This window comes from Corvus hawaiiensis, chromosome 13 (genome assembly GCF_020740725.1).
Source record: "Corvus hawaiiensis isolate bCorHaw1 chromosome 13, bCorHaw1.pri.cur, whole genome shotgun sequence".
Classification (NCBI taxonomy): domain Eukaryota; kingdom Metazoa; phylum Chordata; class Aves; order Passeriformes; family Corvidae; genus Corvus; species Corvus hawaiiensis.
In genome coordinates, this window is record NC_063225.1 from 13,518,445 (window position 1) to 13,544,724 (window position 26,280).

Consider the following 26,280-nt stretch of genomic DNA (forward strand, 5'->3'; position numbering starts at 1 on the left):
TAACAAATAATTAAGGAAGTGAGTTCAAATACCTTATGTTATTTTTCAGAACTTTGAGACAACTGATGCATTTAAATGTCGTATGAGTCTTCTGCTCTTGTTGTACCTGCTGGAGGTCACCTTCATCCTTTCCATAATAAAAGTCATTAACTAACATAATCAATTTTCCTTTCTCAGATTCAGCAACCTTACTTGTTGTGTTCAAACACTCTGTTTTGATCACTCCTGGGAAAAAGTTATTTACCATATCTGGACAACAATACTGGATGCAAACAGGGAGAAGAGATGAGACAGAGAGAAACAAAGGTATCAGTCTCACCAAACTGCATCAATGAGAAAAGCATTTTAAAAACTGAAGGCACTAATGAGAGATAGATGCAAAGTTTAATTCTCTGACACACTGACCTTAGTCATATTCAATTTTAAACAGTGACTCATCTTTAACTAGTGTTTAAGTAATAAAACACTATATATTATAAAACTGAAAAGAAAGATTCTTAGAGGATCAAGTAAGATAGATTTAATCAAGAAAACAATACTAGTGTTGCCTTACTCTTGAGAAAAATTTCTGTTTACATTTAATAACGAACAAAAAGCAGTTTTCATGCAAGTATTTTGCTGACAAGCATAAGTTTATTGAGAACAATGTTTTCAGAAACAGTAATAAGTAGTTTAATAATCAGATGAAGTGATGCTCAGTTTTCAAAAGTTTTGTTTACCACAGTGTTTAAGTATGAACTACAAATGAAATTCTTCCCCCCAGCTTAACAACTTTTTTATCTATTAGGTATGAAGTATTTTTATCTTGATGTACCAAGTGATACATCAAGACAAAAAGGTACATTTACACTGTCATCTTTGTGTCAGCTGCAATCTTATACAGATGTGGGTCACCTGGCTGCCTATTACCATAGACACTTACCTTCAGCACATTGGAAAAATGAGGCAAAAAGCAAAAAGATTTAGAGCTCCCCTACTCCTGTTTTGCTTTTCATGACTGCAAGACTTTGAGCATTTGGCTCCGGTTGGTACCGGACAGAAGTGAAACCAGCTTCCTATCAAACCAAAGCACTCTTTCATAACCAAAGAGAAGCCCATAAAGTTTGTTCTAATGCTTACCAGCCCCAAAATATTTTACCTTCATATGATTTTTTAGAGGATCCATAAGATTGAAATGTATATTACACTTTGGACAGGCCCGTGGAAAAGGTCCTCCATTTTTAATGGTGCTGGATGCAGCATTTGTCCCTGTAAAATTTAAAACATATAAAAACTCAGAATTCACAAGCAGAATACTCAATTTAGTAGCAGTAGTAGAATTCTAGCAAAATATGCTATTTCAAATGAAAACTATTACCATCAATGAAGCTGTAGTAACCATAAGCAAGGCTTTACAAGCATCTTTTAATTACTCTTCCTTTTTCCCCAAACTGACTTGGAGTTTGTTCTATTTGATATAGACTGATAAAACAGATTTTACAAAATCTTATCCACAAACAAGGAGAAAACACATGAGATAAAGGTAGCATGGTAGGGAGAAAGCACTCTTTCTGTGCACTATCAACCCACCCCATCCTGGACAGGATGGATTTTTGATGCTTTTGTTTTACAAACTTTAATTTTCAAATGAACCCATAAAGCCTGTTTACTGCCATGACCCGATTATCATCACAATAGGGTTCAGATAAGTGGTTTTGGAAAGGAATTTCGCCATTTGGTTCTTAATGATGAGGCTATCTCTCTCTGGATATTTGTTGGAATCCAGGCCTATTCAAATGCATACTTTCTGTTAAGCAAAGGTGTCTTTGGAGAATCCAGAGAATAAATCCGCTAAATTAATAATTACTCCCAGTAATTAAAGGAAATAACATTCTCTTATCAACATAAATGATTAATGCCTTTTGAACAAAAGAGAAGTATTAAAGCTTTGCATTAGTTTAAACTTTAATGAATAAAACCAAGCTTCAAGTTTTCTCCAAACTGCCAAAAAACATCAGGGCAAGAGCTACTTTTCCAGATGAAATTTTCTTGCATTCTCAAGTCATTCACAGATCTGGAGGACTCCATACTAAGTAAGTTGTTTAGAAGTTAAACGCAGAAAAAACATCTCAACAGTAGAGTCAACTGTTCCACAAAATACAAGGGAATGAGTAAATGTATGAGTTAAGAGATGACCATGCAACAGTGCTATACATTTTTACACAAAAATAGTCCTGTCTAGACCATAGGTGGTCAGTAATTTTCCTTAAGATAATAGTCTTGCTAAGAATCATTATTAAGCAGGAAGTCCTTCACATGAGCAGATGGCCATGTAAAAGATGCACCACTAAACAGTGCTGCAAGTCTTCACTATTACAGTTGGTAAAACATTTTGACACATCACAGCTACATGCAAACTGAGTTGAAGAAAACCAGTTCTGCAGCAAAATGTCATGTTCTGCAGTGCTTCAGTGCTGGATTCTGCGACAGATTAGAAATTGCTATGCCAGCATGGGATGGCTTAGAGACAAACTCAGCAAAAGACGGTTTTCAGTGAATATGATCTACTTCTTTTTTTACTGAATTTAGCAAGATCCTTCAGTTATCTTTTATTACAGGCTGCAGCACAGTATCTAATTTACCCAAAACAGGGTGGAGGAAATTTTTTTCCTGCGATGTTCATGTTATAGCCACTTCCTTCTGGTTGCTGGAAAGACCAAACAAGCTCTAAATAAGACATGCAGAAAAACTCAAATCTGAAATTATTCCAAACAATCATTTTAACATTATAGGAGAAAGGATGTCTTGGAAATGTCTCAAAGTCAAGAATAAGTCCTTGCCTATTGCAATCACTAGAAAGCACCTTTGGCTCAGGAGAAAAAAATGCCCCTAATTGTTAATACTCTGAAACAGCTAGACTAGCTCTCTTCTTGCAGGGAAGGAAAGATCTTTCCAAGAATATTCCCTCTTTGAAATAGACCTTCTCCCCTCGCACTGCTACTTCAAACTGCATCAAAAACTGCTGCTGCTGCAAGAAAAGGGGGAAAACTGCAAAACGCACTTTGCAATAGTTACTCAAAGTACAGAATCACAAAATAATTTAGGCTGGACCTTTGGAGGTGGTTTTGTGCAACCTCCCATTCAAAGCAAGTCCTCTCTTATGCTCAGAGCCATGCCCTGTCAATTTCTGAATATGTCCAAGGATGGGGATTCTACAATCTAAGTCATTACTGCCTTGCCTGGCATTGCTAGAATGACTTTTTTTCCTTCATCTAATCAGAATTAGTTCATAAATTCAGCAGTCACAGAATCAACTCAAGAATTCTTTCTATCTTGACTTTCTGGTTGGTTGTGTTTTGAAGTTTCAACCCCCTACTTGCTTCTTTGACATAGAAAATCTGAACTAAGAGAATGAGGTCAGGGGCATTTATTTTTATCATCTGTCTTCAAGTGACTAATTATTGCTCTACAGAATTCAAACCTACCTACTAAACAAAGGTCTAAAATTTGAATAGGTAATAACCTCAGATGAAATAATTTGTAAAGCTGTATAAATCCTTGCATAAAATAGCTATTTTTATTTTATGGCATAAGAACAGTTACCTACTTACACTGCCTTAAGAGCATTAAAAACACTGACCAACTGAAACACTACAGATGTGTTAGCTTTTTCCATGACACAAAGGCATGGACTGCCAGCCAGACCATTCCATCTTCCTATGGCTTGAAGATACATTTTGTGTCTGTGTAACTGTTGGACAGGTATCTGTAGGTGAAACAGCCGAGTTGTTTCTAGCACCGACCTCATTAAGCTTGGCCTGTTTTGGAGTTACACTGTCACCTTCAGAAGTAGCACGAGGTTTAAATACAAAACCACTCTCATGTAGACCTACAGCACTTTAAAAATAAAGAACCTCGTTTTTTTCCCATAGTAATCAAAACACATTAGTGATACCTGCAATTTAGACTCCACACAAAGCAGTTTTAAGATTTTCCTAAACTAATATGCCATACCGAAGTTAAGAAAACAATATCCAACTCAGACTTGAAGGCCAAGGCCAGTGAAGCAGGAAAGAGTAAATGCAAAGAGATAGACCCACATCTGAAACCCCAGTAAATCATACTATGGCCACCTGAATTTATTTGGCCTACTTTTCACATCTTGACCCACTCTAATCTGAGACAAGGTGAGTTCAGAGTAATAAAGTTAAGCTAAGCAGCTGGTTTCTGCAGCACCCACTATTTGGAACAAGATCTGCACTTGTGATGAAAAACACCTTCTTTTTTGGTTCTGTGTTAATGCTGTTTTAGTTTGTTACTTAACTCTGTAAACTTCAGTTTGCATGCAAAACGAAAACAGTGTTGTAACTTCTAATGACCAAGCACAGCACATCTATCTGCTCTCTTCTGAAAGAACATCACACGTCCTTATCATTTGCAGTATTTCTTCTGAAGAAAATCAATAAAAACAAAACAAACAAAAAAACCACCAAAGCAAAACAAAAAACAACACACCTAAAAAACCCCCACAAACCCCAAAACACCCCACAACAAAAAAATCCCCCAACAACTTTGAAATTGGGAGGTTCAGTGGCTGATTAACATGCCCATAAACACTTGACTCCATCTTGTCAGAAACCCATGTCTCTGTCACTTGACAATATAAACTCAACACAGACATCGGTCCTCAAGTAGACTTGAAAGACACAGCTACGAACCAAGTAGTCTGAAGTGCCAGCACTAGTCTTGTAAACCTCTCACAATCACAGACTGCAAATAGTCTTAAGACTATAATAAACTATGTCAAGGGCTTCAGTTCTGGACACAATGATCTAAGGACATTCTGGTATATCCCCCACCCAATGGTATAGCTGCTTCAATGATTTCTCAGAGTGTAACAAGAAGCTCAATACATAGAGATACCTTGTGTCACATAAAATTATTCAAACTTCTGAGAAGAAACTGAACAGCCCCCTGGCACCCACAGTTGTGTGTACTCAGTGGGAACCATCTACACTTAGCCAAGAATATGGAGAATCTCCCCATTCAATGCACATAGGCAGACTCCCAGCAGGGAATGCTGATGAACATCTTGGAGAATTTGCAACACTGTGCCTCACACATGGGAAAACATAATTCACTTGATATATAGATACTTAAACATCCAAACATTCTCCTTTGTAGCACACCTTTCCTTTTTGACATAAATGAACATGTTAAGCTCAAATGTCTCACTCTATGCATTGTTTGCCTAAGGTTCATTCATTCACACATTCACAAAATCATCAAGTTATTAATCAGATGCTACTGCTTCCTAGGGGGTTTTAATTCACTTATACTCACCCTCATAGGTATATGAGCTGCTTACATTGACATATATGTCTTGCTCAGCAAAGGCTTCCAGGGAGCTGTATAACCCTTAGCATTCTTTGTATCACTGAGGCTATTTGAGCATCCGGCCGCCAACCTACAGCAGGAACTGCTGCTGTATATTAAACTATGTGTAGCTACGCGCATAGTTTTTACAGGGATCGTCAGTGAAGTATTTTATTTGACTGTAGAACACCCAATTTGGAAACAAGGACTATTTTCATATGTTAACAAAATTGTTCATAATTCAAATTTTAAAAGCTTAACATATCTGTGATAAAAATTTTGAAGACTCTTTTATATATTGATAAAGGCAAGTAGTCTTGGTCTATACAACTCTGATTAATAAATTCTCTCAAAAGAACTGTAATACTAGAAGAATACACAGGTTTACATTTTAATTCTGTTGTTGGTTCATGTAAAAAAAAATTAGGCCTATTTTGAAAATTAATCACATGAACTCCAAGTAGTATTTAATATCTTGCTGGTATAAATCAGATTGACCCCTCTTATCATGAAAATGCCTCTCTCAGCTGGAGTGTGGACACAAGAATTCCTTGTATCACCCACGTTCCAGACTAGTTTGTCCAATCCTCTACACAGCAGACCACGGGCACTCCAAGTACTCAGGACTGCAGGGAAAAGCAGCAGCCAAACAATTCTTGTTTGGTCACTTTGTGCTATTAGTGAACCCTTCTGTAGCTACTATCCAGCAGTCGGCTATCCTTATACACACAATATTCCTGTGTACCACATCCACGAAGACAAAGCAGCAGCAAAGTATACTGCTGCAGCACCACCTCACAGACAGGTTTCTGAACACACAACACCACTGTAAAAACCTTAATGTTGCTCTGTGCATCTGTGCTGGCTGGGCCTGATTTTATAAATGCTGAAAAAAGACATTAGAAATAGTAACCTGGAATAAAAGCACCAAATGTACCGTGATAACAGAATAGGCACAGGAAAGCCAAATTGCTTCAGGCCTCTAGTGCATTGTCCTGCACCAACACCTCCTGTTAATCAGGAGCTATGAACTCATGGATGCAGTCCAGTCAACTCCACACAACAGATCTTTCAGTTACAGCAATTTCTCATTACTCCAAGTGAGTGAAGTTTGTGGAAGAACATTCTCACAATATTCTCAGAAAGCCAGCTACATTTTACATACATCCCCAGTGCCATCTGACCTGCAGGTAAGAGCTACCAATGCTGTTTACCCAAACACCACCACCTATTTAGCAGTCTAACAAGATGCTTGGTTAGCAACCTGTCATTTCCCCGCTTAGACCTCAAAAATAAATATTTTTTCTATACTGAGCTAAAAAATGTCTTTAGTGATCCATATGCATAAGTTAAATTGTCCTGCAGAGTATCAAAGGCCAGTTCCCAAAAGGATTTTGTTTTTAAATACCATATTCCAGAATGTCTCGTGCCCACAGTGCTGCATATGAATTAGGGAAGCATAGCACCAACACAGGCAAGTAGGTTTTGGCATACATGAACTTGAATGTAATCTCATTACATGGCCTCACCAAGCAAGCCAAACCACAAAATACACAGACACTTCCTTCTCGCAAAGTAAAATTTATCTTAAATTTGCCTTCTGTGTCATAACAATATTCATGTTTCAATCCACAGTAATAAAACTTTTATTTTAACTTTCAAATCCTATTTCCATCTTACAGAAATAAACATAGACTAAGTATGGCACATTTAAAATGCTTTGAATTGCAATCCTCAATGCTTTTAAGCATTTTATTTTTTTCTCTGTGAGAGACTAATACGAGTAATTTTTAAGTAAGCAAGCAAGTCTCCAAAGTTAAAAAACTTAAACCCACAAACAATTAAACTTTAATAACTATTATTTGGACAACAAGGGCTGGAATACTGAACCATTTGCAAAATACAAACCATTTCCTTACTTGACGAAAAGCTATTTAACCCAAGACAAGAATAACACCAACAGAATGGCTGGACACAAGCAAGAAAATACACTACTAAACCTTCATCAACACATATGTGGAGTGAATAACTAAACTAAAAATGCAAAATCATCACATGAAGCTGAGCAAACTAGCTATCCCTCTGTCCTACGTAACTTCTTAGCATGACCAGTAAGGCCATTCACTGCACTTAGCCAGTCACCTCAGGGAAGAATCAGAAGTCATTGTCACCCATAACTTATAGACAGAATAATGGGATTCTGGCCAGTTATCACAAAAGTACAATCCTTCAAAAAGGAGGAGGGAAGTCCCAAGTTATAGCCTTCTTGAGACTGAATACACTGCATGCTTCACATCTATTTCATCTGCTGTGACACACACACACACAAAAGTAGGTTTTTAAGTAGGTTAAATATTTACTGCTGGAATACAGTTTAGCTAGTTGAAAAAAGAGGGTTTTTTGTCAAATTACATGCTCTCTCCCTTCCCTTCCTTTTCAGGAATGATCCTTTTGATCCCATCTACTCCAACTCCTGCATATAGCAGTCAGAAAACCAAGATCAACATCACAGGGAATCCATCCAGCAGACTCAGTTCTTCAGGTACTGTACAGCCCCTCTTTTGCTAACAGTCTTTCCTATTCCCACTGGCCAAAGAGCAATGAATACATTGAAAACAAACCCTTACCTGTCAATAAAGATACAGTGGATCTGGCAATGCTTTTTCCCACCTAAATGAGCATTATAAGATGACATCAGTTGATTTTATAGTCAGTCCAATGCACTGAAAAGCAAAGTCTGACAACACAAGACTCCAAAGTTTATTTAATTAAACATTATACAGTGTTATGTACAGGGGGAAGAAAAAAGTAGCTATACTATATTCCAGAAATCCTATTTGAAGTTGTAACCCAAAGATCTGCACTAGAGTTAAACGACAGCAGGTTGTTTCTTTCTCTTATCAACTACTACAGTTATACCCACCTGTTACATTCACTGCTGGCCCAGTCTGGTACTGTGGAACTCCCGAGTTCTGTCTCACACCAAACAGTATACCAGATGTATTATCTGGTGCATCTGGTGGAGAATCCATAATATAATCCTAATAAGATATTTTCAAGAGGGAAAAGAAATTTGAGGTTTAATATTTTTTTACTTGCAAGCTTCAAAGGGTTTATTTTAAAAACATATGATTGCTTAAAAGTACTCAGAAGTACTCAACTGAAAATCAAGTTCATTACAATCTCCCCAAAATAGTTTCTTTTGACACTTCACTAAGGTTGCAATTCTCACCAGTGTTTGTTAATTTTTCATAGCTGTGTATTCAGAACAGTAAGAACAATCCTAAGTCCTGTGAAAGACCATTTAATGAAATATCACTAATCTGTTTGAATTGCTAATTGTAAATGATTTTGTTCAAAAAGTCTGATGACGTTTCAAATTATACTTGATTATCTTTCAAAGAGACAAAATACTTTATTCCTTCAACCTAAACTCAGGCATTTGCCTGTTACTCCTACGTAACACCTAGCTGCATTTTAAAAGATCGAAAACCAGAACTCAAAAAGTAGCACAAACTTGTAGCAAACAGAAGCTTCTCAAAGCAAGGTGATATTAAGATCAAATTCTACAAAGTGCTCAAGCTTTAATGAAAGTAAGGGGTGTCTATAGCATCTTGACTGGGAAGGGCACTCATTCCTGATATCATCAAGGGTTTTTTTCTTTTATGTAGAGTAATTTTGTAAGGATTTATGAAAAGAATATAATCAAACCCTCTTTTCAAAGCCCAGCTAACCTAAAAGCTGGTTCATGTTTCCCAGCACCTTGTTAAATTAAGTTTTGTGCATCTCCAAGTACAGGTATTCTTTTATCCTTCAGTTTAAAAGGTTTGCCCTTCAGTACATATAACCTAAAAAACTAAATAGTCCACATTTCTTGTCTCCAGCACTGGAAACTGTTAAAACTAAACAATTCCACTGATCACCCAATAGGTAACACTTGGAGGAAAAAGAAACATGAAATTTAGCTCTCTTTACAAATATTCAAACTTAAGAGGGTGAGGTAGGAGAAACATTTTTCAAGATTCATCAATACTAGTGACATTTTAATAGGCCATTCATCCTAGCACAATCTGAAATATGAAATATTTTCAGGAATAGCAATAAGCAGTTAAGGAAAACACAATAGTTAGGTTTAATTTAATACTAAGGTAGAAATGGAAAAGTATTGGCAATCTCAACTCTGAAATAATTCAAATGGTTACACTTCATCAAGCTGTACTGTGAAACAAAAAAAATTGACAATAGTGCTATTTTCCTAAAATAAAAAAAAAAATAAACAAATGAGGAAAAACACCTAATACACATACAGAGACCATGTCATCAGTGGTTTTTAACTACCACCATGTTAACCAAACTGAACGGAAATAAAGCTGAAGGAGCACAAGTACACAATCAGGTACGATAATCTGATTTAGGACTCCTAAATACCAGAACAAAAAGAAAGATGCTGCTCCCCAACCTGCCTTTTTCTTGCACATCTCCTTAACTGAAGACCCTTCAGGACCTTAATAAAGAGCTATTCTTTCTTCTGGTGAGACACCTAATCCACTCAAACCAAATTAAAGATAGATGTTCAGGAGTAGCTGTGGAAAGTTACTAAATGCCTGTGTTGTATTTGCTATGAGTAACAACTACATGAGTTGCAGTCACAATAGAGGTGTTACTGTAGTCACAGCAGTTTCAGAAGAGCCAATGAAAGGACAAGCAAAGCAGCTCAGCCTGCAGGACACACCTCAAGCACAACTAATGCTCAGGGGATAAACCTGTGGCGGGCTCTGAGTGCAACGCCCTGTGCACACCATTTATATTTGAAATGTGACCAATGCAACAGCTACATACAAACTCTGCATCTCTTACTAGTTTGTAGTTTCTTTGTTTTTATTTGCCAACATTTTAATTTTCATCAAGATCATAGTTTGGGTATTTTGATGGCATGGGAACATCTCCCCAGTATATATTAAACATATCCAGCAAGCAAAAAAAGGTAAAAACAGACACACTGAAAACTCCATCCCCTAATTTTCAGAAAGTCCTTTTCTGTTCACAAGTATTATTTTAATGTAATTTGGCTCTGTCATTTTACATACAAACCCCCCCCAATACTGTCCAATGCTTTAGGAAACAAAAATATTTAAAAAAAACCAAAACAAAACAGCCTTACCACGTTGATGAAACAAAAAATAAATCAAGCTAACATGTACAGGTGCTCTCACATGCAGAAAGGCAAAACCCTACATCTTCATAAGTTAATTTCCTAGGGCTCAAGCAAAGTGAAGTAATATACCACTACTTCTAATTTTCTAAAGGACTAGAGAAAATATTGGGTTCATAGTCTGCATCCTAGATTTTCTGACTGTGGAAGCCCATACGGTAACTGATAACCAAACCCACCCTGAAAAATCACAGTGCATAGTACTGGACCTTTGTTCTCTCAAAATTACGTAGGAACAACCAGAACCTGAATCACACTAACTGAAGAAAGTGCCTGTTAAGGGAAAGAGAATTGGCTGTAGCTTAGTGGAGAGCATTCTGAACACTGAATTATGGAACATCTTCACTGCTAAGGACAAATTTTTCTTAAAGAAGAGGATAGTCCTATGCTATGAAATGCAACAGTAGCTCTGACTGAATTAAAACTGCTGTAAACTGTATGACTGAAATAAAAATCATCTCTGAATTTCTGGAACTGCACAGCAGTTAGTACGTAGCATGTAGTACAGTAACAACACAAAAAAATAGACTGACTTACTTAGGAAGTCAGCAAATCAAGCTTGTGATTGGAAAGGGGTATTTCAATGATAAAACTGGAATACCAAATATTGACAAGAGCCAAATTATAGATCTGTTGAGAAATTGAGGAGGTGTTTCAACCCAGTAGGCAATCAAAGGCAACCAGTTCCCAGAGAAAAAAATCTTTTGATCCTAAGATTAAAAAATATTGCAGTGTATTTAGAATGCAAAGGCACTCTGAAGGATGCTCAGCTAAAAAGGGGTCCTGCCAGTGTCTAGTCAGTCATACCTCACAGTGATCTTCACAACATGGTATCTTCAAAGGTAAGTTTCAACACCTGGAAGCTGAAGATCCAAATGACAAACACTCCCCAGAAAAACTTATTTGAAACTTTTGTCACTTGGGAAGAACGAAGTTGGGAAGAAACAGAACATGTGTGAACAAAAATGTCACAGAAAGCCCAAGGCAGAAAATCATCATTATAAAACAGCAGCCCCCAGTGAAACAAACACTAGATGGGGAGGGGCTGAGGAATCCAAAAAACCCTAAAGAGCTCTTGAATGAAGAAAATTCAAACCAAGGACATGAGCCAAAATACAGGTAGTATACACATAACACTAAGAAAGCAAATGACAATACAGCAGGAGTGATTAAAAAAATCACAGAACTTTGCCCAAGAAACTAAACTATAGTACCTCTCAAGAAAAAGGCACATCAACCAAGCTTCTTCCTCCATAAAAAGTGTAACATCCTCAAGTAGTAATAACAATATAAACAAGAAAACAAATTCTAGATAATGCTGAAAGTGAAAATACAGTTCTGAATCTAGAAAAGTTAAGCTGAAGAGATGGAAGATTTACCACGTCTTAAGCAAGGGAAAAAAACCACAAACAAAACTTCCTAAAGGTACTCAAGAATTTCTTAACATCCAAAACACAGTATGTTACATTTAAGATGCTTTAAAAAAATTAAGAGCTCATGAAAACCATGATCAAAATGTCAGCACTGTAAAGAAACTGTAAAAGACGATAATTTCAACTAACAGCAGAAGTTTTAAGAGACCACAGAATCTGTATGCACTGGTTATCCCAGAAAAGGATGCATTACTTTCTAAAGCATGTCAGTCTAACCTGGAATAGACAGAACTGATTAATACACAGTTAAAGAACCTTTTCCATGTCCTATTTCAGGCTGCAACTTCTTCAAATAGCTGTTTCTCTACTCTGCCATGGAAAAACAACCTGCAGATTTTGACAAAGTAACACTTAACTAAAGCCTCATCTGTGACATAAATAAACTCAATGAATGAGAAAGAAGTCTCACAAAAAGAAATGCACTCTGCATGCTTTCTTTAAAGGAAATCACTGTCTTGATGAGCTACATGCAGCTTACATATACCCCGTGGAAAAGTTCGGCTTTCCTACCTCTGTTTACTCTGAGGTTTTGGCATAAAAACAATGCAGAAGCCCCTAACCAGTTTTGTCTGTTAGAAGAAAAACATGAGCATGTATGTGTGAGGGAAGTAAAGGAGAGGGCTTTCTTTTGCAGTAAATACTCTGCAGGACATACTAGCACATTTTTAAAGGATTTAAATAAAGCATACGATGTCATCAGTAAACTTGTAAAAAAATTCACAGATTTGAAATATGTGTATACATCATGTAAAGTAGCAATCCTTCCTGTATTAATCTGTCCTGCTTTAAAAAGACAGGTTTAAGAGGACTAAAGAAGCAACCTAGATATCCTACTGATATCTGGACTTTTAATTATATCATTTCTTAGGCCTTCTTAACAGTGACAGACCAATTTAGCTAAGCCACTTCACCAGACACATCCACAATTTCTCTCTGCAAACTATCAATCAACTGCTGAAGACTCAAAATCGGCAAGTATGAGTTTTTTCCTACTGAATTTGCCAAAGATGTAGCAAGCCAGTTGATAGGCAATGATTACATTGCATTGTTTTAATTCTGTTTTTCTTAAAATACAGCCTCTCATCAGCAATTATTCATCCACAAGTCTTAAGAACACCCAATTCCAGTCCGTATGTTTTAATGGCCTAATTAACTCTGTTCATTCAGACTGATCGCCCTGCTCAGCAAATGCAGAATCCATTAGGCTGCATGATTTTTATTTACACCAAAAGACTAACAACTGAAACAACCTCAGGTATGGCTATTTGCATGGACAACTGAGATGGTGTGTACTGTAAGGCATCATTTTAACCTGACATAGTAGCTAGTATTATAGGCACATTGAACAGTTTCAGCGTAAATTATTTTCAATAAAGGTACTGCATCATAGTTTATCTCATACAAATATGGAATTTTAATCCTCATTCTTTCTCTCACATGTGTCCAATAGATAATGCAACAAAACCAGCATCTAACTCAACTCCTTCATGGCAACATTCTGGGGCTCTGTGGCAAACTAGGAAGGTCTATGATACATGACCTAAGTGCACAATTCCCTTAGGCTTTTCAAGCAAAACAAATATGTTGCCAAATTGTCTCAACTGCTGATCGTGCAACTTTTGGTTGCTTAAACATTTTTACCATACTATTGTTTCACAATGTTTTCATTCCTGTGCCACATGAATGAAAAGCAAAACTCTCTAAGGAGCTACCACTACAGCATGCTCTTTAGAACCAAAAATCCCAAGCAAGGCACTGTAAAAAACAGGTGGAAAACCCACAAAGTTGCTTTACACACTAAATGCAAGCTATTTAAAAATGAAATTATTTTATCAATACAGAGGATCCATCTCTGAGCAAAGAAATCTGCAAAATTTAGAGAATGAATTTGCATCATTTCTCCACAGAACACAAAGAATCTAAACAGTAGTAATTTCTCTAGCATCTAGGATTTTCATTTAATGCCATTTTACTCTTACTAAAGCTATCATCTTTGAGTCTTCCAAATCAGTATTTCCCAATATATATTTTAATTTACCAGTGCAAGGTTATGGTCCTAGCATCTTTGCAGTTTACGTAATGCTAGTCAGTCTATAATCTAGTCCAGATCTTTAAAACACTAGGCTGAGTCAGTATGTTCTTCATTAATTTATTCCAAAAGTAATCATACCTCTTACATTTTAAATGAATAAAGATTTACCTGATTGAGTATCACAGGCTGCACTGTTGCAGTAGTCTCTGGCCTGGATACAGGTTGAGCCAGTACAGGAACTGTGATATTTCTTGATGCTGGCTGTGTTGTTACTGGAATGGTTACAGGTCTGCTAACAGGCTGTGTTATGCCAGAACTTGACCCAGGCATCTGCTGTGTTGACAAACATCCAGCAACTGGTCTCTGCAGTATTTGTGAAGTTCCTGAAACATTCACTGCTACAGCCAACTGCTGAACTCCCACCAAGCCAGTCGCAGGTCTGGGGACAGTTGGAAAGACTGACAGAGCAGGCACGGCACCGGGGCTGGAGGCAGGCGTCGTGTAATGCTGACTCTCAGACTTGAATGTAGTGACTGGACCTGCTGCAAAGGATTCCAAAGTTATCTTTAAATAATTCTGCAATCCAATGTTTCATAAGTGTTGTGGATTTTTTTGGTTTTAATTACCATATTAGGACAATAAAGTACCTCTACTGGGTGCACCATTCTGTATCCCCCTTCGTGGAGAGCTGAGGTTGACTCTGTTCAATATATCTGTCAAAAGTTACATTTATCTTAATTGCAAATAAATTAATAGCTTCATTGCTTTTCAAATTTAAAAGCTGTATTCATATACATTAATTGAGCCAATTAGGATTTGACTTATAAATTAAAATACTATTTCTACAACAAAAACCTGGTAAAACCAAGTGTAATTTGTACAAATTAGGATACGATCTTCCACTCCTCTTTGGTTAAGCTAGTTTGCTTAAGAATCTCAGTGTTCATTTTCTTGGAGACAGATCAACACACACATAAGAGTACAAACAACAACAAAAAAAAGGACATTTCATTAACATTTTAATTTGCTGATTATAGTGCATTTATTTACATCTCTTTCTCACATGTATGTAATGTTTCCCAAATACTAGAACTGCTCTACATTAAAGGATGCATTTTCCCTAAACCAGTAGTAACACAATTTGCTTCTGTATTAGCAAAATACAGCACTTACAAACTGGATTTTAGACTTCATGATAGCCATTTTCCAATGTGAAAGGAAAATCAACAGATCAGCAGCCAAAGGAGTCATACTGGAATTGCATTACAAGAGCACTGATTTTCTTACATATCCTACATGGTAATTTGTGTCCAGAGTTCTAGCTCAGCAGAAGCACATGCAATTTCTTAAATTACATTTACTCCCTAACTAACGCCACTGATAGTCCCTGACATTTTATGACTTAGTCTGAGGTTTCTGACAATTTCAAAACATTACAAAAATACTCATCAAATCAAAATACTTTTCTACTCCCAGATTCTTAATTCCACTAGTGTTGATGACAAGTTGCTCGCTCTGACCTGTGAAAATATGCATATGAAATTAGATTGATTCTCCAATATCTAACCAGCAAGGCTTGAAGTAACTTCTCAAACCAGGGTCAAATTACATCAGGTTCTCAAACAACACACATTAGAGTATCTACACATTGTGTTTAATAACCTTAAGGCTATTTCCACCAGCAATGGCTCATTAGTATACATTTCTCAAGTTGATAAATAAATCTAATAGCAGTAGAATTCCGAAGATCACAGCTTTCAACCTGCCACCTGCATTTAGATCACACTAACAAAAAAGCAGCTGCAACCAACATATTTAAACAGGCTTGCATTTTTTAAGATATGATGAAATTTGGTCCTGTAACAGTAATACTATATTTACTTCAACATAACAGTAACTACAAACAATGATTAAATTATTTTGGTATTTAGCTGAACTCATACATTTTGTGATTGTTAACAAATCTATACCTCATATATGAATTCCAGAGTGAAATTAAATTAAAGTATCATTACCTACAAAAGAAAAGCTATCCTGAAAATTAGGTCTCACAAAGCATAGTCAAGACAGTCTGATGTGGACACATGCTAATTTACTAAGGCAAGTTTTACTGCTTTTAAAAAGAACATTACAGGAAACCAGTTATTTGAAATTATAAACTACATTTACACAACTCAACTAATTCATCACAGGCTTGATGTGCACTTTCCCCTCTTCCATCAAAGAGTTATTTGTCCTGTTCAGGTAAAACACCACTGAAGCATAAGCATGCTGACATGCAGAATTACATTTTAAAGCAGTAACAAATTACAGGCTTGTATCATTATGAAAAAGGAAGCAAGAACAACAAGTGGTAACCGTAAGAATAATGAGCAGTTGCAGAAAAAGGTAAAGGGAACAAAGTGTGAACTACTTTTCATCTCAGCCAAAATAATCCCCCTGTACATCAGGAGGGACACTTGATTCTACACCACTCTCCGCCAGCAGGTCAAAGTTGGAGTTTTAACTATTTCCTTCAAGTTTTCCACACAGTCTGTACAAAAACTAGCAATTGTACTTGCAGGAAAAGGTTAAGAAAATGCAAGCATTGTAGAAACTACACCTTTCAAAAAAATTAAGACCTACACGTGAGTTTCTATTTGTCATCAATATTTCATCTGATCAGGTGCAAACTAAACAGTGATAAGCGAAGCTGAGTTCACGGTATCTTGCCTATCACCAATAACAAACTGAAGCCTGACTAGTGCCAGGTAGTACTACTTACAAACCAGAGAAGAACTGAGGCCATTCTTCCATAGCTGTTTTTGATAGTGAAGTAGAAGATTAAAAAGAGAAAAGTTGAGGAAAAGGAAGGAAAGAAGATAAAGTAAAAAGTCATACCATAAGTGATTTTACTTGTGTCAGGACCGACAGCACTAGAATAAGAAGCAAATATTTTAAGTCTCTATCTTTTACCAAAGTTCTTGAAGTTCACAGAATCATACCAAAATTATAGTTTTCACCTGAATTATTTCTATCCTTTGACTACAAAAAAATCTTGAAGCAACAATTGCAATCAAACTTGGCATATTTATTGTTACAACACATGCTAGTGCCTTAATAGCTGTCCTATGCCATGACCTATTGCCAATGACCAACAGCAATCAGAGGTCTCTGGACCTTCCAGAAAACAGTTAGAATGTATTTCAGACATTCTAAAAGTTTGTAACTGCAGAAAATGTAGAATAATTTTAAAATATTCTTCACATTTTTCAGGGTATCCAGAGTATTTTTAAAATACTCTTAAAAAATATTTTCAGGTGAGAGAACTTAAGTATCAGATTCAGTATTCTTTTAATATTTAAAATCATGCTTCCACTTTTTTAACCTAGTGTAAGAAGCCTTAAACTTACTATCCTAGTGAGCAACAAAGTAATAGATACAAGATGAAAGTATTGTGAAATAAAAGGACTGAACAGCTAATAACAGCTCTGAAATCCATGCAACAGTGTGACAGACAGTCTAGTGTAACATTGTGTCTTGAGATCCTTCACTGCAAATTACAGACCTTCAGAAAACTACTAGGAAATCTTGGATACAAGCATAGCAGAGATGAGGCAGAAACTGCGAGCAGTAAACCTTACCAGGCAAAGTCTTGGGTATGTGACTGCTAAGGAAACCTTAGGTCAAAGCTCTTGAAAATTGATACAAGATGGATACACAGAAATCAAAAATTACTAAAGTTAATTAAAGTAACAACAAAAAGAAATGTTCCTCTTTACTTACCTGCCAAAGCCCAAGCATAGGACAAACGTGGAATCCAGACACATCTCCTGTCATCACAACCACCTAACCTCACTCCCTGCACTGCCTGAATTTAGGAGAAAATTCCAGAACTTGATGAAAAAAACCTCTCTATTTCACAAAGGATGGGTAAATTTATCAATAAAAAAATCTCCTACTTCACAGATGAAGTGAAATTTTCAGAATTTTCATATTAATCACTTTCCAGATTCTGCTTTTACTACAGACACTTAACGCAGTTACCTTGGTTTTGCCAGAATGATGTTCACCAACATATGAAATGAGGGGTGGAGGGAAAAAAAAAAAAGACTGTAACAGGAAGACTTAAATTCATGCATATTCTTTTAGCAGGCAGAGACTCCCAAATATATAACTAAATATTAACTATACCGAGAGCAATTGCATGCATGGTTTCAGCCTTGTATATACTGGCTTCTAAACTCTGTCACTAATGCTAAAACCTTCAAATGTCCTTATTTTGACCTCAGAGATTTACGGTTAGAGGTAACCAGAACCTGGGGTTCAGATAGAATTTCTTAAGAATTCTAATTTTCAGTGAGACAGACGTACAGCTTTAAGATGTGGAATTTCTTAAGTCATACTGTTGAAAATTCTATACTTTCAAACTAAGTTTAACTTTCTATACCTTGAAATTTCTGTTTTAAATTATGGAAAAGTGCTGTCTTACATGTAGTAGCTGGCTTCGAGCTTGAGATTTCCCCAACAAAGATTGGCTCATCATCATCATCCTCATCATCCTCTTCCACTTCTCTCACTCTCTTTTGCCAGGGTTCTAGCTCTTCTTCTTCACATTCCATAAATAATTCTGCCATCTTGAGACTAGACAGTAAAAAAAACCAAAAAACACACATAGGCAAACAATCAGTACTTTCATGAAATGCTTCACTGTTCAGTAAGGAATACTGCAGTTCTCAGTAATTCCCATAGAATGGTCTCCCTCCCTTCCTGTTCTTTATAGATCAAACATGATCTGATACAAGAGATCTTCAAAGACTGATGCCACATCACCATTCTGACAATTACTTGAATGCTCATCTTTCCTATTGAAGAGAAAAGACCAAAGACATCTTCCACAGAATTTAACCTATTTTGGTATAAAACACCAGTAACTATCAGAGGAAGCCTCAGTGGAAGCCACAGTGAAAGGTATCTTCTAAAAAATACTATTCCAGGTAAGTAATTCACAAGAAATGTGAAGGGCCTTCTACAAAGCACATAATTTACCTGGCACAACTGACTTAGTGAAACACTGATCACAGCTTTATTCTCTTTGCATCTTAAAAAACCCAACATAAACAAAACAAAACCCCACCCTAATCCAAAACCTACCACAGCCTCCGGAATTCTCCAAGATTTTGCCTGGGCTTCCCATACGGTCACATTTTCTTTAAAACCCAACAAAACCTACACAAAATTCCCAAAAACCCACAAAACAATATCAACAACAAGCAAACTACCCACAAAAAACATTTGAAACAAAAAAACTACACAACAGCAAAATCCCCAAGCCATACCTACAATGCATTGCATACTGCTTTCATTATCAATTAAGACTCGATAAAAATTTCTCATATATCTCATTAGAGTCCCTCATGCCTGTAGACTTTCTGTTGCAGTAAAAATAACTCATGTACAAATACAGTAAAGAAAAATATGCACCTTTTGGAATTAACCAAATTAATACCAGCATCTCCTATCACAACTGGTTTTATTTGTTTTTTAAATGAACAGAGATGGCAAATAAAGTTTTCTTCTTTCTTTTAACATTCTTTAACATAATCTTGAAAGTATTTCTGAACAGAACAATAAATAAGAAACTTTGCTATTTCTTTACAGAGTACCAATAATCTAATAAGACTGCAGAAATAATTAGTCTGTAACATCACAGGGAAGCAGACAGAATCATCCTCTACTGGTATGAGAATGGGAATGCTGCTGTTAGCACATGTTAAGTCTTGAGATAAAATTAAGTAGCAAAGCTAAACTCCTTCTTTGCTTCCTCCATCAGTTTAGGGCGCTGAAGCTAGACATGGTGCTAGGAAAGAAGAGAACAAGATACTAAACTAAATTCTTATATGTGGAAAAAAGGAAGATTCTGAAGTGAATTTCCACTTGACAGAGATGACATGGGCTACATGCCAGGTCTTGGAAAGAGAATCAAGCTTAACTCTATAATTTCTTTTCTGTAGGACACTCTTTAGAACATTTTTTTTTTTAATAACACGAAGTTTAACAGACTTTAAGGCAAAATAAATTACTATTTCAGAGACTTCTTTTATAGAACAGACAACATAAATGAGCAGTTTTTATTTTTGGAATTTAATTTTACTTGACCTCAGGGGAAAAAAGTAATAAATTATAAAATGTGCTTGGAGGATGCAATGCAATTTATATTAAAAACACAAAATAGGCACAAGCAATCTATATGTTAGCCGAATTCTAAAAAGACACATGTGATAACCTCACCTACACTGTAACACAGCTGATTTTTTTCTTAAATACAGTTAAAAGTAATTTGATAACATAGCCATGTGCTTTTAGAAAGTGACACAAAGTAACTGGTGACACCTCTTATAGATACTTCATTTTATGAATCAGGAAAGCGACTCAAAATGCAGAGCAGCTTTTAAAAGGCAAGTATCAAGATTAATTTCACATCTTTTAACCTAATTTTTAAAATTTCAATGCTATAATCTGAAGCCAAGCTTTCCCTGACTACTTCTTTCCTGGGAAGAAAGCTGGCCTAATGAGTTCCTGCCCGGCTCCTGCACTGCTTCCTCAGTTGTGCCAGCACGACTTTGCACAAAACTATGGTGTGAAGCAGAGCAGGTTAAAAATAACCTGGCCCAGTAAAAGTTTTATTGGCACAATTGAGAGGTCAAAAATCTGTAGCCTGAACAATCAAGATTGCAGTAGGGGGTAATGGATTTGATTAGAGGAGGTGTGCAGGAACAGCTCCTGCAAGTGGTCTCCATTGCCAAATGAAACATCTACATCCATTTTTAGAGTACAAACAGCTTCCAAATTTTTAGCTTCTTTAACTACATTAACCCACAAAATGTGTTCTAGGAATCCTGCTAGCAGCTGCTCTCAAAGACAAAACCAACCGTGAATCCTTCCCCCATCCTGCTCAAATATTCCCAGCGGAGGTGCAGACACCAGTATAAGAAAAGCAAACCGACTGACAATAGACTTTATCTTCCTCATTTTTTAATATGTATAAGCACATATATATGTTTATACACACATTTCCTTAAAGGTAGTCCATGCATCTGAGAGATCCAAAACTCCAATGCAATGCTGTATGCATAGATTCAAAGAAAGTGTTGAAACCAGTATTGTAAGGTAAAGCATCAAAATCATGAACAAGTCCTTTAAAACATTTTTAAAATATCTTTAGGTTATGTCAAGATATTGCTTTAAAAGCAACTGCTCATCTAAAACTAAGCATAGCCATGGAAGTTCATCAGGCAGGCACTAATAACCAACAATCTGCAAAACTGCAAGTCCCTGGAACGCCATTATAGTTACTAGAAAAGTGGTGAACTAAAAACCTGATAAAAGACAAAAAATGAGAGCTCGTTGCACAAAACAGCAACAAGTTTCTGATAAAGTAATTGTTTTAGAAGCACTAGTTTAGCCATCTTTATGGTGGTAGTTAGGTTCAAAAATACCTAACTTTATTAAAAGCTGGTTGTATTTATAACCTCTTTTTTTAAAGTTAGGACTTAAAAGGTCTCACACAGAAACAACAAAAAAAGATACAATGTTAGTAAATGTATCAAGAGTAACAGCTGTAGTGAAAACAGCAGAATGATCTGTAGAAGAGCACCCTAAGGATGGACAGAAACTGGCACTACAGAAAATCACGGTAGATGCAGCCCCAATGGGACTTAAGAATTATTGGAAAAAACAGTTATTACTTCAGATGGAAATTTATCTGTTCCACTGTTAAGCTCAAGTGAGCCTTGCAATACTCAAAACTTCCTTGGATTGGCTTAAAATCAAATAACTAATATGAAACTGATAGCGAGCTTAAAGAGTGAGGACATTTACACTAACCACAAATTTTTCAGACTAGCCTTGTCACCCTTCCATAATAGAATCATAGAATATTCTGAGTTGTAAGGGACCCACAAAGATCACAGTGTCCAACTCTTAGTCCTGCACATAACATCTCCAACAATCCCACCATGTGTCTGAGAGCATTGACCAAACTCTTCTGAACTGTGTCAGGTTTGGTGCTGTAATCACTTCCCTAAGGAGGCTATTCCAGTGCCCAACCACTCTCTGGGTGAAGAATCTTTTTCCAGTATCTAACCTAAATCTCCCCTGACACAACTTCAAACCATTCCCTTGGGTTCTGTCACTGGTCACCACAGAGAAGAGATCAGCGTCTGCCCCTCCTCTTCCCCTCATGAGGACTGCAATGAGGTCTCCCCTCAGTCTCCTCTTTTGAGGCTGAACAGACCAAGTGACCTCAGCCACGCCTCGTAAGACTATCATCTGTTACTCAAGTAATTTTCCCCCCCACTTTAATACCTGCATTTCAAATGCCCAGAGAAGTTATCTTATTTACAACACAGATGATACAATGGACGACTACACGTTGTATTTCTCAGATAACGTCCCATACAGGCACATAAATTTGCACCACATTATTTGATGAGGGTGTGCAATCCACAGCTCCACCGAGACTGGGAACAATTGGCTTTTAATCGAGGGCTGCATTTGTTTAGTAACGAAGAAACAATGACCAAGCTGAAACTGCACCTGAAAATTGTAAAAAACCAAAACATAAACCAACTTTCCTCAAACACAAACCTCACCAGCCAACGCTGCCCTCTGTGCCATGAGAAGGCACAAGCTCCGCCTAGGGAAGGGCAATATCGGCGGTGCCAGCCCGCCAGCAGCTCACGCCGCCGAGCCGCGGTGGTGCCAGGCCGTGAGAGCAGCGGAGTCCCGAGGGCAGCCGAGCAGCTGCCGCTTCAGCCTGACCGCCCTGCGTCCCGCCCCCCGCGCCGGGTGACCGCCGGCACTGGGCTCCGGTTGCAGGCTCGTGTTTGGGCGAGGCCCGCACGGCAGAACCGCAGCAAGCGGGGAGGAGGCCGAGCCAAGCCCCGCCGCCAGCACCGCTCTTGCTGTTAACGCCCGGGGCCCATAGAGAGCCCCGCGCGGCCAACGGCGGGAGGACCGAGCCCTGCCCGGGCCGCCCTCGAGGGCAGAACCGGCCGGGGCCAGCGGGGCCCGCGGGCGGCTCGCGGGAGCCCTCACAGCGCGGGGGCCCCACTCGGGGACGCCAGGCCGCGCTCCGACCTAAGATGGCGCCGGTCTCGCCGGCGACAATCCCCCCGTGCCCGTCCCCGCCGAGCGCGGCTCCCGCCGCCCAGGGAGCGCGGCAGGGCGGGCCGGGGGCACGGAGCGGGGTGACCTTACCGTGCTGCGCGTCCGTAGGGGCCGCGGCGTGGCCGCCGCTCCCTGCCGCCCGGGTCGGCGGGGGATGGGGCAGCGCCGGCTGAGGCGCCTCACTCACCTCGCCGGGGCGCGGCGCCACCTCAGCAGCAGCAGCAGCAGCAGCAGCAGCAGCGCCGCCGCCGCCGGGGGAGCGCGGGCAGGAGGCGGGGGCGGCCGCGGCCCCGCGCGCTGCCTGACGGGAACCGCGGGTCGGAGACATCGCGGCGCCCGCGATCGGGGCGGGGCCGGGGCGGGGCGGGGCCGGCGCCATGTGCTGGGCCTCACACCCCGGGACGGCACCGCCGTCGTGTGTCGGGCTTTACACCTCGGTACCCGTCATATGCCGGGCCTCACACCGTGCTCTAGCACCGCCACCATGCGCAGGTTCTCATATCCCCAGTACCAGGAACTGCTGCTGGTTTTGGGCCTCAGGCCCCAGTACTGTACTGCTGCCACGGGCCAGGCCTCATGCCCAGCAGTCCCAGCCCAGTCTTGCGCTGGCTGCTCACCACTTTGGTGAGGGCACAAAGGGCCACTGCCATGCTATTAGGGAAACCAGCCAGTATCAAGAGAGGCTGAAGACTGAATGGATCGAGAGCAGCCCTGCCAGGAAGGACTTGGGAGTGCAAGTGGATTCAAGGCTTGACATGAGCTGTCAATGTCAGACAATGTCAGAAAGCCAAACATGGCCTGGGCTGCATCCAAAGCAGTGTGGGCAGCATGGGAGGGAGGAGATTCTTCCCCTCCACTGTGGTGAGGCCCCACCTCAAGTACTGCATCTATTTCTGGAGTCCCAAGCACAGGAAGGACATAGACCTGTTGGAGCAAGTCCAGAGAAGGCCACCAAGTTGATCAGAGGTACAGAGACCTCTTCTATGAGGAAAGGCTTGAGAGAATTGGGATTGTTCAGCCTGGAAAAACAAGGTTTCAGAGTAACCTAATTGCAACCTTTCAGTACCTGAAGGGAATTTATGGGAAAGATGGAGCAAAACTATTTACCACAAGCATGTAGTGGCAGGGCAAGGGGGAATGGGTTCAAAATGAAAGAGAGTAGGTTTGGATTAGATATTAGGAAAAAATTCTTTACTGTGAGGGTGGTGAGGCCCTGGAATGGGTTGCTCAGGGAAGTTCTGGCTGTCCCATCCCTGGACGTGTTCAAGGCCAGGTTGGATGGGGCTCTGAGCAACTTGGTGTTATTGAACATGTCTCTGCTCACAGCAGGGGAGTTGGAACTAGATGATCTTTAAGGTCCCTTCCAACCCAAACCATTCTGAGATCGTATGCTCCACCACCCAGGAACCACTCTGGCTGTCACATTTGCACCACTTGAGCTGGGACCAAAGCCCCTTGGTAGCTGCACCTCCCACACTCACACAGACCACATTTCCTTACCAGCTCGGCCACAGGTCTCACATAGCAATCTCTCAGACATCCTGATCCTTTCCTGATCCTTAAAATAATTTAATCATGGTGTAGAAACTGAATAATAAAATAGCAACTCGAGCTGGGTGCCTCTCAGGAGGGCCCTCTGGGTTTTTATACCCTCACAGTCTAAGGGCACAAAAGTCGGGGGGTCGTTGGTTCCTGCTACGTCTTTGTGTGTACCTCACCTGGCCAGGCCGCAGGTCCCCGGGCCATTTGTTGGGCAAAGGCTCGGCAGTTCATGGCTTCTTGCCGGAGCTCTCCTGCCCGCCCAGAGCTGAGCCTGCAGCTCCAACTGCAGCTGCCCCCGGAGCTGCCAGCCCTGAACGGGTTCCTCAAAAACGCGGCCCGGTCCCGGACGGGCCCCAGGGCCCAGCACGGTTCCCCTCAGCGGGGCCCCCGGCGCAGACCCCGCCGAGCTGGCGGTGCCGCCGCGGGGCAGCCCGGGGGGCCGGTCAGGCCTTTCCCCCGAGCGGCAGCACCAGGAACTTCCCACAGCCCTGTGGCCGAACAAAGCCAGGGACAGCTGTGCCCGGAGTTAACATCCAATACAGACAGCGGAGAATATAGCACACAGCGTGCTGCTGCAGTCAGCGGAGCAGCATAGATACTAAACGCTGTTCAGACTGAAGGTTCGTTGTGCACCTGTGTTCTCATATACCCGCTGGGTTAAATATCAATCAAATACATGATCAACTGTTCTAAAGCTTTATTGAGTAAAACATTCCCATTATTTTCAGTGGGATGTCACAGAACTGCTGGACACAGCCCTACCTCGGCAATGGAGCCACAGTCGCTGGAGAAAACAGCCCTGGAGCACAGCACCTCCAAGAGCTGCGGTTTCGCTCGCCTCGGAATTTGCATATGAAAATCTCTGAATCGAAAGGTGACTAAGAAATGCAGTTTTTCTCAAGCCTTTTTGTCTATAGTGCGGTCTCCCCCTGGCCACCAACTGAGAATGCTCCTGAGTTTGAATTTGGTTTTTTTTCCAGTTTTGCTGTCCATTCTACACTAATTAAAAAACAAAACCCAACAAAACAAAGAAGAAACAAAACCAAAACCCAACCAAACAAAAAACCTCAAACCAACCAAGCAACCAACGAACCAACTAACAAAAAAAACCCAAACAAAAAACAAACTCCCACAACAACAACAACAACCAAAAAAAACAAAAACAAACCAACAAAAACCACAAAACCCATACACCAAAAAAACCTCCAAAACCACAAAACCCAAACATCAAAAAACCCCAAAACCAAACAAACAACAAAACCCACCACCAAAGTATGATCCTTTAGTAAAATATGAAAATATTTCTGGTCATTTTTAAAGATAAATAATAGAAAAGAACTTAAACATATGTAATCTATATCTCAACTTCTTCAGCCCATACTTCTCACAACTGATTGTTGTATTATCTACCATAACTGCCTTCAGAAATACACAGTTTAGTTAGTGTAAATTCTCTCTCAAATATAGGTATTTTTTCAGATGAATAAGTGAAGTGTCCAGCCCTGTGTGAACTTAAGCTCTAAAATTTGAGTACTGTGTTTAGCCTGGAAAATATT

The 26,280-nt window shown here is 39.4% G+C and overlaps 1 protein-coding gene across 8 annotated transcripts in view; it reads right to left on the reverse strand.

Moving 5' to 3' along the window:
- ZNF280D (zinc finger protein 280D) overlaps positions 1-23,462 on the reverse strand; it is a 50,036-nt gene extending 26,574 nt beyond the window's left edge. For 2 of the 8 annotated variants that reach the window (XR_007206544.1, XM_048317481.1), the window contains exons 1-7: positions 23,370-23,462; positions 18,504-18,655; positions 14,680-14,745; positions 14,201-14,574; positions 8,279-8,396; positions 1,139-1,248; positions 33-262 (exon numbers count right to left, since the gene is read on the reverse strand). Coding sequence is in view for 7 of the 8 variants with exons in the window: in XM_048317481.1 (XP_048173438.1) it covers positions 33-262; positions 1,139-1,248; positions 8,279-8,396; positions 14,201-14,574; positions 14,680-14,745; positions 18,504-18,648 (1,043 nt within the window). In the remaining variant the exon portion in view is untranslated. The other 6 variants (XM_048317483.1, XM_048317484.1, XM_048317482.1 and 3 more) reach the window with 6 other exon arrangements.
- Between the last annotated feature and the right edge of the window lie 2,818 nt (positions 23,463-26,280).